General features: G+C 40.1%; 1 protein-coding gene across 1 annotated transcript in view; it reads right to left on the minus strand.

Annotated features, from left to right (window-relative positions):
• The window catches only part of arhgef2 (rho/rac guanine nucleotide exchange factor (GEF) 2), a 29,033-nt gene extending 18,808 nt beyond the window's left edge, over positions 1-10,225 (minus strand). Inside the window, exon 1 of the mRNA XM_059338266.1 lies at positions 9,930-10,225. Within this exon, the coding sequence (XP_059194249.1) occupies positions 9,930-9,986 (57 nt within the window). The 5' untranslated portion in view covers positions 9,987-10,225. The remainder of the gene's footprint in view (positions 1-9,929) is intronic.
• Positions 10,226-17,786: the final 7,561 nt, after the last annotated feature.

Here is a 17,786-nt window from a genome sequence, read left to right on the forward strand (position 1 = left end):
ATTTGAACACTATTAGCGAAGAATCCAAGAACATTTTAGAAAATCCTCTTACTGCTGAGGAACTTTTAATGTGCCCAGTAAAACACTTCAGTCCGGGACCGGATGGGTTCCCATCTGAGTTCTTTAATCCCTCACAGGCTGAACATGTTGAATGAGACCCTTGAACTGGGTGAACTGGGTGAACTGGCCCAATCATTGAGAGAGGCTTCTATATCTTGATCCTGAGAGAGAATCAGGATCTAACCGCTGTGAATCCTATCGTCCTCATTACTCAACGTAGATGTCAAGACTTTAGCCAAGGTGTTAGCATTAGAAGACTTTTTACCCCAGATGATTCTCCTGACCAAACAGGATTTATAAAAGATAGATTTTATCTGATCCATCAGGACTCAGGTCCCACCTGCCACAGCTTATCATGTCCATGGATGCTGAAGAAGCTTTCCATAGGCTGGAGTGGAGCTATTTGTTTTATGCATTGGATAAATTTGGCTTTGGAAAACAATCTATCAAATGGATCAGACTTTTATACAGCATGCCAGTAGCAGCAGTTTGTACCAATGGGATGTGACCCTATCACCACTGCTTTCCACAGCCTAGAGCCTCTAGCAGTAGCAATGGGACAGGACTCTATCATCGTGGGCTCATTCAGGGAGGGACGAGAGCAAAGAATTTCACTTTATGCAGATGATATGATACTGTATGTTTCTATGCCCAGGATCCTCTCCATCCCTGAGAGTTTTGGTAAAATCTCAGGGTATAAAATAAACCTTCAGAAAAGTGAGGTGTTTCCTATTAACTCACACATTTCCCTTTAAGGTTACTCATGATCAGTTATTATATATATATAATATCTAACCTACTGGAGCTAGACCAGTGTGTAAAGGTAGAATATATACTATCTAACCTACTGGAGCTAGACCAGTGAGTAAAGGTAGAATATATAATATCTAACCTACTGGAGCTAGACCAGTGTGTAAAGGTAGAATATATAATATCTAACCTACTGGAGCTAGACCAGTGTGTAAAGGTAGAATATATAATATCTAACCTACTGGAGCTAGACCAGTGAGTAAAGGTAGAATATATACTATCTAACCTACTGGAGCTAGACCAGTGTGTAAAGGTAGAATATATACTATCTAACCTACTGGAGCTAGACCAGTGTGTAAAGGTAGAATATATAATATCTAACCTACTGGAGCTAGACCAGTGTGTAAAGGTAGAATATATAATATCTAACCTACTGGAGCTAGACCAGTGAGTAAAGGTAGAATATATACTATCTAACCTACTGGAGCTAGACCAGTGAGTAAAGGTAGAATATATACTATCTAACCTACTGGAGCTAGACCAGTGAGTAAAGGTAGAATATATAATATCTAACCTACTGGAGCTAGACCAGTGTGTAAAGGTAGAATATATAATATCTAACCTACTGGAGCTAGACCAGTGTGTAAAGGTAGAATATATAATATCTAACCTACTGGAGCTAGACCAGTGAGTAAAGGTAGAATATATACTATCTAACCTACTGGAGCTAGACCAGTGAGTAAAGGTAGAATATATACTATCTAACCTACTGGAGCTAGACCAGTGAGTAAAGGTAGAATATATAATATCTAATCTACTGGAGCTAGACCAGTGTGTAAAGGTAGAATATATAATATCTAACCTACTGGAGCTAGACCAGTGTGTAAAGGTAGAATATATAATATCTAATCTACTGGAGCTAGACCAGTGTGTAAAGGTAGAATATATAATATCTAACCTACTGGAGCTAGACCAGTGTGTAAAGGTAGAATATATAATATCTAATCTACTGGAGCTAGACCAGTGAGTAAAGGTAGAATATATACTATCTAACCTACTGGAGCTAGACCAGTGTGTAAAGGTAGAATATATAATATCTAACCTACTGGAGCTAGACCAGTGTGTAAAGGTAGAATATATAATATCTAATCTACTGGAGCTAGACCAGTGAGTAAAGGTAGAATATATAATATCTAATCTACTGGAGCTAGACCAGTGAGTAAAGGTAGAATATATACTATCTAACCTACTGGAGCTAGACCAGTGTGTAAAGGTAGAATATATACTATCTAACCTACTGGAGCTAGACCAGTGTGTAAAGGTAGAATATATAATATCTAACCTACTGGAGCTAGACCAGTGAGTAAAGGTAGAATATATACTATCTAACCTACTGGAGCTAGACCAGTGTGTAAAGGTAGAATATATAATATCTAACCTACTGGAGCTAGACCAGTGTGTAAAGGTAGAATATATAATATCTAACCTACTGGAGCTAGACCAGTGTGTAAAGGTAGAATATATACTATCTAACCTACTGGAGCTAGACCAGTGTGTAAAGGTAGAATATATACTATCTAACCTACTGGAGCTAGACCAGTGTGTAAAGGTAGAATATATAATATCTAACCTACTGGAGCTAGACCAGTGTGTAAAGGTAGAATATATAATATCTAACCTACTGGAGCTAGACCAGTGTGTAAAGGTAGAATATATAATATCTAACCTACTGGAGCTAGACCAGTGTGTAAAGGTAGAATATATAATATCTAATCTACTGGAGCTAGACCAGTGTGTAAAGGTAGAATATATAATATCTAACCTACTGGAGCTAGACCAGTGAGTAAAGGTAGAATATTCCGCCTGGAGTTTGCACTTAGGTTTAATTGGTGACTCTAAATTGCCCGTAGGAGTGAATGAGAGTGTGATTGTCTGTCTCTATGTGTCAGCCCTGCGATAGTCTGGCGTCCTGTCCAGGTTAGACCCGCCTCTCGCCCAATGGGTTCCACCATAGGTATCTATGGGTAATATTATGAATATGCCAGTGTAATAATGTATTTATGCTCCAGACTGTGATCGGTAATTAATTGTTTTAAGTGTTTGTTTTTTTCTTCCTGATGACGTCTGAAAACACTTTCTGTTGTTTTATTCTGTGTTCAATAACTTTCATTTATTCATTAGTTTTTTCATTCAATAAAACATATTAAAAAACAACAACAACAACAACAACAACAGAGAGGACGGGACACTTCCTGTTATCTGTTGGATCAATGCAGTAAAAGTTTTTCCTCTGATGAATATTAAGAAATAAAGAACTGAAATATTTGGATCAAACAACACGTGTAAACTATATAAATAATAAATAATAATAATAATAATAATACATAAGTGGAAACATGTAACAAACATTTAATCATTAGTTTTACTTTGGTGGAATCACATTTATTACTGATGCTAGAATACATCATTCATGCTTTTATTCTGAAGGGTCAAACCTGTCTGTCTGCCTGTCTGTCTGAACTTCTTCTTTCTGATGTTTTTCACATTAACTTCAGGGAGGAGCAGGAAGAGGAAGTGTGTGTGTGTGTGTGTGTGTGTGTGTGTGTGTGTGTGTGTGTGTGTGTGTCTGTGTGTGTCTGTGTGTGTGTGTGTGTGTGTGTGTCTGTGTGTGTGTGTGTGTGTGTGTGTGTGTGTGTGTGTTTTAAATATAAAGATTTATTTATTGAAAGTTTCAGTTTGTTTCTCACAGACGATTATTTTTAGTCTCAGATCCAGAAACTGAACAACCTGATCCACCAATAAAGTAAATAATGTAAATGTAAATAAAGTAAACAATGTTAATAATGTAAATAATGTAAATGTAAATAAAGTAAATGTAAATAAAGTAAATAATGTTAATAATGTAAATAATGTTAATAAAGTAAACAATGTTAATAATGTAAATAATGTAAATAATGTTAATAAAGTAAATAATGTTAATAATATAAATAATGTTAATAATGTTAATAATGTAAATAATGTAAATGTAAATAATGTAAATAATGTAAATGTAAATAATGTAAATAATGTTAATAAAGTAAACAATGTTAATAATGTAAATAATGTAAATAAAGTAAACAATGTTAATAATGTAAATAATGTAAATAAAGTAAATAATGTTAATAATGTAAATAATGTTAATAAAGTAAACAATGTTAATAATGTAAATAATGTAAATAATGTTAATAAAGTAAATAATGTTAATAATGTAAATAATGTTAATAATGTTAATAATGTAAATAATGTAAATGTAAATAATGTAAATAATGTAAATGTAAATAAAGTAAATAAAGTAAATAATGTAAATAATGTAAATAATGTAAATGTAAATAAAGTAAATAATGTAAACAATGTTAATAATGTAAATAATGTAAATAAAGTAAATAATGTTAATAATGTTAATAATGTTAATAAAGTAAACAATGTTAATAAAGTAAATAATGTAAATAATGTTAATAAAGTAAATAATGTTAATAATGTAAATAATGTTAATAATGTTAATAAAGTAAACAATGTTAATAATGTAAATAATGTAAATAATGTTAATAAAGTAAATAATGTAAATAAAGTAAATAATGTTAATAATGTTAATAAAGTTAATAAAGTAAACAATGTTAATAATGTAAATAATGTAAATAATGTTAATAATGTAAATAATGTTAATAATGTAAATAATGTAAATGTAAATAATGTAAATAATGTAAATGTAAATAAAGTAAATAAAGTAAATAATGTAAATAATGTAAATGTAAATAAAGTAAATAATGTAAATAATGTTAATAAAGTAAACAATGTTAATAATGTAAATAATGTAAATAAAGACGTGTCTGTGAGAGAGGGGAGAGGAGAGAGGAGAGAGGAGGAGAGAGGAGGAGAAAGGAGGAGAAAGGAGGAGAAAGGAGCAGTCTGTGTGGAGGTCTGGTGACAGTCAGAGATCAGCTGATCAATAAATAAAGAACTCAGTGATAAAACACATAAAGAATCTACTGTCTGCTGGATCAGGAGATCAGGAGGAGGAGGAGGAGGAGGAGGAGGAGGAGAGAGAGGAGGAGGAGAGAGAGAGAGAGAGAGAGGAGGAGGAGGAGGAGGAGGAGGAGGGAGAGAGGAGGAGAGAGAGGAGGAGGAGGAGGAGGAGAGAGAGGAGGAGGAGGAGGAGAGAGAGGAGGAGGGAGAGAGAGAGGAGGAGGAGGAGGAGGAGGAGGAGGAGGAGGAGGAGAGAGAGGAGGAGGAGGAGGAGGAGGAGGAGAGAGAGAGGAGGAGAGAGAGGAGGAGGAGGAGGAGGAGAGACAGAGAGGAGGAGGAGGAGGAGGAGAGAGAGAGAGGAGGAGGGAGAGAGAGAGGAGGAGGAGGAGGAGGAGAGAGAGAGAGGAGGAGGAGGAGGAGGAGAGAGAGAGGAGGAGGAGGAGGAGAGAGAGGAGGAGGAGGAGGAGAGAGAGAGGAGGAGGAGGAGGAGGAGAGAGAGAGGAGGAGGAGGAGGAGGAGGAGAGAGAGAGAGGAGGAGGAGAGAGAGGAGGAGGAGGAGGAGAGAGAGAGGAGGAGGAGGAGGAGAGAGAGGAGGAGGAGGAGGAGGAGGAGGAGGAGGAGAGAGAGAGAGGAGGAGGAGGAGAGAGAGGAGGAGGAGGAGAGAGAGGAGGAGGAGGAGGAGGAGGAGGAGGAGGAGAGAGAGAGAGGAGGAGGAGGAGGAGGAGAGAGAGAGAGGAGGAGGAGGAGGAGGAGGGAGAGAGAGGAGGAGGAGGAGGAGGAGGAGGAGAGGGGGAGGAGGAGGAGGAGAGAGAGAGGAGGAGGAGGAGAGAGAGGAGGAGAGAGGAGGAGGTTCAGAAACAGGTAAAGACTTGATAAATGTTTGTGTTTTTCAGATTGTTGTTGTTGACAGACAGACAGACCACTACAGAGAGAGACAGACCACTACAGAGAGACAGACCACTACAGAGAGACAGACCACTACAGAGAGAGACAGACAGACCACTACAGAGAGAGACAGACCACTACAGAGAGAGACAGACCACTACAGAGAGACAGACCACTACAGAGAGAGACAGACAGACCACTACAGAGAGAGACAGACCACTACAGAGAGAGACAGACCACTACAGACAGAGACAGACCACTACAGAGAGACAGACCACTACAGAGAGAGACAGACAGACCACTACAGAGAGAGACAGACAGACCACTACAGACAGAGACAGACCACTACAGAGAGACAGACCACTACAGAGAGAGACAGACAGACCACTACAGAGAGAGACAGACCACTACAGAGAGAGACAGACCACTACAGACAGAGACGGACCACTACAGAGAAAGACAGACCACTACAGACAGACGACGACAGAGAGAGACAGACCACTACAGAGAGACAGACCACTACAGAGACAGACAGACCACTACAGAGAGAGACAGACAGACCACTACAGAGAGAGACAGACCACTACAGAGAGACAGACCACTACAGAGAGAGACAGACCACTACAGAGAGACACAGACAGACCACTACAGAGAGAGACAGACCACTACAGACACAGACAGACCACTACAGAGAACGACAGACCACTACAGACAGACCACGACAGAGAGAGACAGACCACTACAGACAGACAGACCACTACAGAGAGACAGGCAGACCACTACAGAGAGAGACAACTACAGAGAGACAGACCACTACAGAGAGAGACAGACCACTACAGAGAGACAGGCAGACCACTACAGAGAGAGACAGACCACTACAGACAGACAGACCACTACAGAGAGAGACAGACCACTACAGAGAGACAGACAGCTACAGAGACAGACCACTACAGACAGACAGACCACTATAGAGAGAGACAGACCACTACAGAGAGACAGACAACTACAGAGAGACAGACCACTACAGAGAGACAGGCCACTACAGAGAGACTATAGAGAGACAGACCACTACAGAGAGAGACAGACCACTACAGACAGACAGACCACTACAGAGAGAGACAGACCACTACAGAGAGACAGACCACTACAGACAGACAGACCACTACAGAGAGACCGGCAGACCACTACAGAGAGACAACTACAGACAGACAGACCACTACAGAGAGACAGACAGACCACTACAGAGAAAGACAGACCACTACAGACAGACAGACCACTACAGAGAGAGACAGACAACTACAGAGAGACAGACCACTACAGAGAGAGACAACTACAGAGAGACAGACAATTACAGACAGACAGACCACTACAGAGAGACAGACAGACCACTACAGAGAGAGACAGACCACTACAGAGAGAGACAGACCACTACAGAGAGACAGAAAGCTACAGAGACAGACCACTACAGAGAGAGACAGACCACTACAGACAGACAGACCACTATAGAGAGAGACAGACCACTACAGAGAGACAGACAACTACAGACAGACAGACCACTACAGAGAGACAGACAGACCACTACAGAGAGACAGGCAGACCACTACAGAGAGAGACAACTACAGAGAGACAGACCACTACAGAGAGAGACAACTACAGAGAGACAGACCACTACAGAGAGAGACAGACCACTACAGAGAGACAGACCACTACAGAGAGAGACAACTACAGAGAGACAGACAACTACAGACAGACAGACCACTACAGAGAGACAGACAGACCACTACAGAGAGAGACAGACCACTACAGAGAGACAGACAGCTACAGAGACAGACCACTACAGAGAGAGACAGACCACTACAGACAGACAGACCACTATAGAGAGAGACAGACAACTACAGAGAGACAGACCACTACAGAGAGCCACACAGACCACTACAGAGAGAGACAGACCACTACAGACAGACAGACAACTACAGAGAGAGACAGACCACTACAGAGAGACTATAGAGACTATAGAGAGACAGACCACTACAGACAGACAGACCACTACAGACAGACAGACCACTACAGAGAGAGACAGACCACTACAGAGAGACCGGCAGACCACTACAGAGAGAGACAACTACAGACAGACAGACCACTACAGACAGACAGACCACTACAGAGAGACAGACAGACCACTACAGAGAGAGACAGACCACTACAGACAGACAGACCACTACAGAGAGAGACAGACAACTACAGAGAGACAGACCACTACAGAGAGAGACAACTACAGAGAGACAGACAACTACAGAGAGACAGACCACTACAGAGAGACAGACAGACCACTACAGAGAGACAGGCAGACCACTACAGAGAGAGACAACTACAGAGAGACAGACCACTACAGAGAGAGCCAACTACAGAGAGACAGACAATAACAGACAGGCAGACCACTAATGAGAGAGACAACTACAGAGAGACAGACAACTACAGAGAGAGACAACTACAGAGAGACAGACAATTACAGACAGGCAGACCACTACAGAGAGAGACAACTACAGACAGACAGACCACTACAGACAGACAGACAGACCCCTACAGAGAGAGACAGACCACTACAGACAGACAGACCCCTACAGAGAGAGACAGACCACTACAGACAGACAGACCCCTACAGAGAGAGACAGACCACTACAGAGAGACAGACAGACCACTCCAGAGAGACAGACAGACCACTACAGAGAGAGACAGACCACTACAGAGAGACAGACAGACCACTCCAGAGAGACAGACAGACCACTACAGAGAGACAGACAGACCACTCCAGAGAGACAGACAGACCACTACAGAGAGAGACAGACCACTATAGAGAGACAGACCACTACAGAGAGACAGACAGACAGACCACTATAGAGAGACAGACCACTACAGAGAGAGACAGACCACTACAGAGAGACAGATAGACAGACCACTATAGAGAGACAGACCACTACAGAGAGAGACAGACCACTACAGACAGACAGACCACTACAGAGAGAGACAGACCACTACAGAGAGAGACAACTACAGACTGTCTCTCCCTAGTGGTCTGTCTCTCTCTGTAGTGGTCTGTCTGTCTGTAGTGGTCTGTCTCTCTGACCACTGTAGAGAGACAGACCACTACAGAGAGAGACAGACCACTACAGAGAGACAGACCACTACAGAGAGAGACAGACCACTACAGACAGACAGACCACTTCAGAGAGACAGACAGACCACTACAGTGAGAGACAGACGACTACAGACAGACAGACCACTACAGAGAGAGACAGACCACTTCAGAGAGACAGACAGACCACTACAGAGAGAGACAGACCACGACAGAGAGACAGACAGACCACTACAGAGAGACAGACAACTACAGAGACAGACAGACTACTACAGACGACTACAGAAAGAGACAGACAGAGAGACAGACAGACAGACAGACAGACCACTACAGACTACCAGAGGGTCAGTGAACGCACCATCAGACATAAAAACGATCTGAGACTTTTTTTTTCCAGTTTTTGTTTGTTGATAGTTCAGTCAGAGGTCAGAGGTCAAACATCCACCTTCAGTCCTGAGCAACACTTCCTGTCTTCACACACACACACACACACACACACACACACACACACACACACACACACACACTCTCTCCCCTCCCCCGCTCCGCTCGTTTCCTCCTGCAGGACAAAGCGGCCACGCTGCTGCTAACGGACACACACCAATACACACCAACACACACAAATACACACTAAACACACTTAAAGTACACTATAAACACACACACAATAAACGCACACACAATAAACGCACCCATTAAACTGTGTGTGTGTGTGTGTGTGTGTGTGTGTGTAAAACATGAAACCGGATTCTGAGCTGAAGGAAAAAAAAGTGTGTTTCCGTCTTCTGAGAGTCCGTTAACTTCCTCACAAACTGGTCACACACACACAGAAACACACTCCTGATCAGCCGATCACTGATCGATCACCGACACCAACTATCGATAATAAAGCTCCGGCTCCAGGACCGGGACCGGACCGGACCGGGCGGCGGGACAAACGGTCCAGATGTGAGACAAAGAAGCGGAACTGAGACAAAGTGATCAGACAGACAGCTGAAGCACGGATCGATCTGCTCAGAAACACCGATCAGCTATCGATCATTGATCAGAGCGGGGATCGAACCCGGTTCTGGTCCGGTTCTGGTCTTTGTGAACTCACCTTCAGGTTGATTTCCTTCATCCTGTCCTGTCTCCGTGACTCCAGCAGCCGGGACATTCCCTCCCACTGATCGATCACCTCCCAGCTGATCGATCAGCTGATCACCTTCTGATCCACTATCAATAATCAATAATCCACAAAGATCCTGAAGGAGCGCTGGTTCTGGTCCCGGAGCGGTCCGCAGTCTGAGCGGCGGGGGGCGGGGCCTGTGTGTGACTGACAGCTCCGCTCTCTACTTCTGACCAATCAGAGCGCAGCCCGCTGCCGCCGAGCTCAGCCAATCACAGCGCTGCAGCTCACCCCCAAGCCCCGCCTCCCCTGGAGCGCTTGTTTCTGACGGCGTGGGCCGCGGGTGGGCGGGGTCAGTCTCTATGACAACGTGTCAACGTGTCACGTGATCCGCAGCGGCCAATCAGAGCTCTGCCTGAGGTCACGTGGTGGATGAATGCCGCTGTGTGACGTGGAACCCCCGAGCACTGACCCCGCCCACCCCGCACCGCCCCGCTGAGCAGAACAAACACACCTCTAACCGTTAACACAAAGAGACAGCTAACAGAGGATCGATCACTGGCCGATCAGTGACGTCACACAGGAACAAAATAATGAAATAATGAGTTTTTTTGTTTTTATTTATGAATAATAACAATAATAATAATAAACTAACAGCTTATTAATAAATCATTAACATATAATAATGTTACACTGTTGGATTGGACAACTTTTTCCAAATATCTGGACAATAAACAATAACAGTGAGATATAAGAATCAATAAAACTAAATAGAAACATTTCATAAAATATGTGTGAGACCAATCAATGACAGATATACAATTCATTCAGTAAAAATGGTAAATAAAGACAACAACAATATATATGTATGTGCATATACATATACATATATACATATACATACATATACATATACATACATATCCGTATATATACATATACATACATATATACATATATACATATACATACATATATACATATACATACATATACATATATATACACATATATACATATATACAGATATACATATACATATACATAAATATACATATACATATATACATATACATATATACATATATACAAACATATACATATATATACATATGCATATATATACATATATACATACATATACATATGCATATATATACATATATACATATATACATACATATATACATATACATATATACATACATATACATATATACATATGCATATATATACATATATACATATATACATATATACATACATATATACATATACATATATACATACATATACATATATATACATATGCATATATATACATATATACATATATACATACATATATACAGGCTAATACTTTGATTCGAAAATTCCATCACTGCTCTTATAAAGTCAGAGTTCCACTGTTGAAAGCGTTTTGCTGCACATTATTAATGATCATTAACAGCAGGTGAAGAGGTTAGGGTTAGGACTTAGCAGCTCAGCCTGAAGCTCATCATGATGCTGTTACTGTTCAATAAGCTGCAGCCAGCTATCTGTTGGCCTGGTGAGCCCACTTGTGAAGCGCTTTTACGTAATCTGATGTATAAATGTATGAGTCGCCTTGTACAGTCCGAAAACAGTGTGATGGTTGCTCCAACTAATCTTCAGTTAGCTCCACCCTCTCCTCATATATATATCCTTATACTGGAGACACTAACAGTTTACTCTGGTCCGTCTGAACATCATCTTTTTGAAGTTTTTTTTGGTTTCTGTCATATTTTTGTCTGCTGTGTAATTTAATTTTATTTGTATTGTTCCTGTTTTTAATATCTGTCTCCTATGGACCCTGAGTCTTGAATAAAAAAAAATTGATACATATATATATATATATATATACATACATATATATATATACACACATATATATGTATGTGTATATATATATATATATATATATATATATACATATACACACATATATATATATACATACATATATACATATATATACATATACTTACATACATATATATATATATATACATATACATATATATACATATATTAGCAAACATTGACTCCTCTACGACACAATATTGATGTGACATTAGGTCGTTATTGTTGACATTTTGTTTTTTAAATGTATTATCACTATTTTTTATGTGTTGTTGTTTGTTTGTTGATTGTTGTCTCATTGTGACTACATGGGTGTATGTGTACTTATGTGTGTGTAAGTTAATAACAAGTTATGTATGTTAATAATGGTAATAATATGTTTATATACTACATTACTATGTGTTATACATACATATATATATAAATATTATTGTTGTTGTATAACTGAATATAGTAAATTAACAGGAAGAGAAGATCTAATAAGCTTTGGCTCCTTTTGAACACAAGGAAGTCTGTGTGATTAAAGCACGTTCATCAATAAATGACTCGTGAATGTCGCAGCAAGTCGAGCGAGTCCTCGTTCTGCATCAGTGAGTAATAACTGCTGACAGGACGCCGCCTGACTCGTTACGGCACACAGCCGTCCAGCTTCACCGCCTGGCGGGACGGACGCCGTGGCGCCGCCGCTTCCACCGCGTCAGAGTGGCGTCAGAGACAGGTGAACACGCTCCTCTACGCCCTGGGTAAAGAGGCAGACGCTATATATGACAGTATGTATATATATATATATATATATTCATATATATATATATATATATATATATATATATATATATACCTATATCTTTTGTCAGAGGATTATATGAATATGTATATGAGTACTGTGAGTCCGGAGGAACCAAAGAAGAACCGATAAGAGAGGATTGTTTTTTATTTAATTGTACCTTTACTGGTATTTCTGACAATGAGTCTCAAAAGTTGCAGCTTGAGTCTGACCTCTCACTCGATAGAGCCGTTCTAATTTAACGGCAGAGTGAACAAATAAAGATGCAGAATGTGAGTTTCCGTGCAGATTGCGCCGTGGATGCTTTGAGAAAAGGCGGACGGCAGTTTGGCGCTAAAAGGACGGAAAATGACGGAAAATGTCGGAGACAGCAAGTATCCGGAGAGTCACTAGACAACATGGGAACACAGCCAGACAAGAATAAAAGATGCAGAACGTGCAATAAAATTAGACATTTCGAAGCGACCTGTAAAACAGAGATGCTGAAGGAAGTGGAAGTGGCTTCTAATGACACAACTGACGGAGATGATGTGTTTTCCTGGCAGCAGTGAGTGAACCTGAGACGGATCCAGGAGGCTCCTGGAGTTACTAAAGTCACTGACTGCATTTAACAAACTGCCACTGAGCCCAAAACCAATCAGAGCCCAGAAACACGACTTGTCACCAGTCCTGGGGTGAAGAGCAGCGTGTTGGCATTTCTCCTGGCCTCAACCAGTTTAAAGGAATACCAATACTGGAATACCAGTACTGGGTCACTGCCATAAGAGGGCCGTACACCCGCAACCTGCTGGGTGGGAGCGCCGCCAACAGGAGGGGCTTGTGAGGCACTTAGACCAAGGCATGCTGGGAGACGTGTTGATGGTATTGGTCTGCTTGAATGTGATCCTGTAAAAACTGAACTGAAAGCAGACGCAGAGCCACGCCGCGTCCCATTCCGCCTCCTGAAGCGCCCCAACGGTTCCTGTTGAAAAGAAGAACAGGTGAGGGTGTGTGTGGATCTGAAGCAGTGAAAGGTGAGCGTTTCATGTTGCCAACCCTGGAAGATATCGCTCCAAAGTGTTCTCCGCACTAGACGCCTCATGATCCGTTTGGATGCAAGCGGTCAAAACTAACAACGTTCATAACGCCCACCGGCAGGTTCTGCTAACGGCGCCCGCCACTTGGAATCACGTCTGGCCCTGAAATCTTCCAAAGACAGACGTCAGCCTTATTAAAGGCTCATGACAGAGTCGTGATGGGTGACTTGTCTTTGGTGCAACAAAGCAGGAGCACGACCGCAGTCTGCTGTTCTGAGGACCATGACAGGCTGGAAGCTGAATAAAGCAAAGTGCCATTCCAGCCAGTCAGAGATACAGTACTGCATCATCAGCGCTGAGGGAATGAGACCGGACCCAGCCAGAGGGAGAGCCAGCACAGAAACGCCAAGTCGGACCACCGTGGAGGAGCTCCAGAGGGTCCCGGGTCCCATTAAGGACGTGGGTCCCATTAAGGACGTGGGTCTCATTAAGGACGTGGGTCCCATTAAGGACGTGGGTCTCATTAAGGACGTGGGTCCCATTAAGGACGTGGGTCCCATTAAGGACGTGGGTCCCATTAAGGACGGCGGTCTCATTAAGGACGTGGGTCCCATTAAGGACGTGGGTCTCATTAAGGACGTGGGTCCCATTAAGGACGTGGGTCCCATTAAGGACGTGGGGAGGTTCAGAAACACTGGAGCCCGCTGTGACGATAGCACACATCATGAGGTTCATCAGATACTGAGTCAGTGGAAACAGAACGGGGGACGGCCGAAAAAAATGAGCGAAAAAGAACAATAATTGTAGATTTTCAAACGTCTACTTCTCAGGCATAATTTCACCTAGAGACTCCATTTAAACTTTAAACAGTAGACACAAGTCTTGTGTATCGGTGTATTAATCCACGTTTCGATAGGTCATATAGTTTTTTATCAATCCCTGTTCAATGACCATGATCATTTTTGGAGAAATTCTGAGATTATAATGGGTGTGTATTGCACGGAATGTTCGTGTCAGAGTGTGTGACATCATCACCAGAGTGTAGAGGGAGAGAAAAAACTGTCAAAAAATAAATTTGAAAACTGCGCTCCAGGCCGCAAATTCCACTCTACAGAAATAATTTATACATAGAAACGTAGGAAAATTAGTCTTCTCCCTCACAATCCTCTGGTAAAGCTGTCAGAGTTATAGTTTGGGCGTAGGACGCAGGAAGATTTATCTAGAAAAGCATATTTAACAGTTTTTCAGATCGCTCTAACAAAGCTATTTCTTAATTTTTCTTCACAAAAATCACATGTAGACGTTCAGGAAGAACTCAGGACGCTCAAAGTGAAGTCGGATCAATGATAGGTATTATGGTTTTACCAAAAATGCTTTCTGTTCGAGGCCAGAAATTCCAGTCCACCTCTGGCTGCTGTCACTGTTCCGGGCCATTGGCAGTTGGTGGCAGTTAATTCTGTTGATTGCTCTGCTCTGATTGGTCGACACCAACGCCTTTGATCCTTTGATGTATCTCTCACAGAAAGAGAGAACCACACACACACATTTTGAGGTTAAAGGTCATAGGTTGCTGTATAAATAAATACTTGTAAAGGAATGCTTGTTGTAGGTGTGCTCCTTGTATATTATATAGTATCATAACATTACTAGTATTAATTGTTATAAATCTCTGAAGAATCTCATCATAGTGTACACACACCGGCAGTAGTGGCCCTTTCACTATTTACCCAGAGGACATTTTCTAGTTCTGGTTTTATTATGGTCTTATTATGGTTTTAAATGGTTTTATTTTGGTTTTATTATGGTTTTATTCTGGTTTTATTCTGGTTTTATTTTGGTTTTATTCTGGTTTTATTTTGGTTTTATTCTGGTTTTATTCTGGTTTTATTTTGGTTTTATGTGGTTTTATTCTGGTTTTAACTGGTTTTATTCTTATTATTGTAAAACTGGCAGTTATTGATGAGGGATCCCCGGTTGGTCGGAGGAGCTTCAGGTAGTTTCAGGTGGAACCGGTCGGACTGACAGACGACACCACAACCAAGACACACCTACACACAGGAAGTACTGACAGGCTGACTTCACAATAAAAGCATGTAGACAGCTCATGAGTCTGACTTTAAATGTGACATTTACTTTCTGTCTGAGAACCTTAAAATCATCGTTATTAAACATCTTACAGACTAAAACTGTTATAGTAATAATTAGAATACGATACAGTATTGATCATCATCAGTGTTTTGATTAAAGGTTCTCACTGCAGCCACCAACCACCAGGAAACAACAACAACAACAACAAACTAAACTAAAACTAATAAAAACTTAACTAAAACTAATAAAAACGCAACTAAAACTAAGCATTTTCCAAAAACTAAAAACAAATTAAAACTAGCAAACTCAATCTAAAAACTCATTAAAAATAACTGAATTTGAAAACAAAAAATCACAACAAAACTAAAATGAAAAACCCAAAACTATTATAACCTTTTAGTTATTAACTAAGTTAAAGTTAAAAATAAAAGTTTTGATCATTACATTTTATATTTTGAGTGAAAACTGCAGAAAGTGACGTGGGGTGTGAGTGCAGGCTTTTATTGTGAAGGCTCAGGACAGTGATCTGAGTGCAGGCTTTTATTGTGAAGGCTCAGGTGTGTGCAGGTGACGTGTTGAAGGTGTTTGTGTTGACTGAAGCGTCAGACTGAACTTTCTGCTCCAGACGTTTGTTTAAAGTGTCGAGTGTTTAGTCTCTGCAGCAGCTTTGAGTATCTGTTGAACATTATTATTATTATTATTAATAATAATAATAATAACAACAACAATAATAATAATAAGAGGTTTAGACTGGTGTTGGAGTGGATCCAGGGTTCATGGAGTCTCTGCCTGTGAGGAGGAAGTCCTGTCTGCTGCGGCTCAGAGAAAACTGTCCCTTCAGGAAGCTCCGCAGACAAACATACGGTCTGTTTACAGTAAAATAACATTTATATATTAGAACATATTAAAACTAGCCCTAAAATACCTTTTATTAAACTTTAATCACTTGTTCAGGTTCAGATCATTAATCATTCAAACTGATTCAGACCTGAAAACTGAAGCTTGGATACTTTAAATGGTTTTATTCTGGTTTTATGTGGTCTTATTCTGGTTTTAAATGGTTTTATTCTGGTTTTATGTGGTCTTATTCTGGTTTTAAATTGTTTTATTATGGTTTTATGTGGTTTTAAATGGTTTTATTCTGGTTTTATGTGGTCTTATTCTGGTTTTAAATTGTTTTATTCTGGTTTTATGTGGTTTTAAATGGTTTTATTCCGGTTTTATGTGGTCTTATTCTGGTTTTAAATGGTTTTATTCTGGTTTTATGTGGTCTTATTCTGGTTTTAAATGGTTTTATTCTGGTTTTATGTGGTCTTATTCTGGTTTTAAATGGTTTTATTCTGGTTTTATGTGGTTTTAAATGGTTTTAAATGGTTTTATTCTGATTTTATGTAGTTTTAAATGGTTTTATTCTGATTTTATTCTGGATTTATGTGGTTTTAAATGGTTTTATTCTGGTTTTAAATGGTTTTATTCTGATTTTATTCTTGTTTTAAATGGTTTTATTCTGGTTTTAAATGGTTGTATTCTGATTTTATGTGGTTTAAATGGTTTTATTCTGGTTTTAAATGGTTTTATTTTGATTTTATTCTGGTTTTATGTGGTTTTAAATTGTTTTATTCTGGTTTTAAATTGTTTTATTCTGGTTTTATGTGGTTTGCACTGGTTTTATTCTAGTTTTAAATGGTTTTATTCTGGTTTAAACTGGTTTTATTCTGGTTTTAACTGGTTTTAACTGGGTTTATGTGGTTTTAGTCTGGTTTTAAATGGTTTTAATTAATTATTTTTTTTCAAACTTCTTGTTCAATTTAAATCTAATCAATTATATTTAAAAATTTTCACTGAAACTTTTATCTAACATTAAAACAACGCCCGGAGTGTAAAGTCCCTCAGTCTCTCAGTCCAACCTGATTAACCCTCGCTGCTTCCTGTTAACATCATCATCACTGATTTCTCATAGACTTCTATAGCCAGCGGAGTCGCCACCTGCTGGACAGAACACAGACTGTTTTCTCCATTATTCTGGTGTATTAACTCATTAATAACTAAAACTCTGTTAACGTAGCTCACCTACCAACA

Source organism: Centropristis striata, chromosome 8 (genome assembly GCF_030273125.1).
Source record: "Centropristis striata isolate RG_2023a ecotype Rhode Island chromosome 8, C.striata_1.0, whole genome shotgun sequence".
NCBI lineage: Eukaryota > Metazoa > Chordata > Actinopteri > Perciformes > Serranidae > Centropristis > Centropristis striata.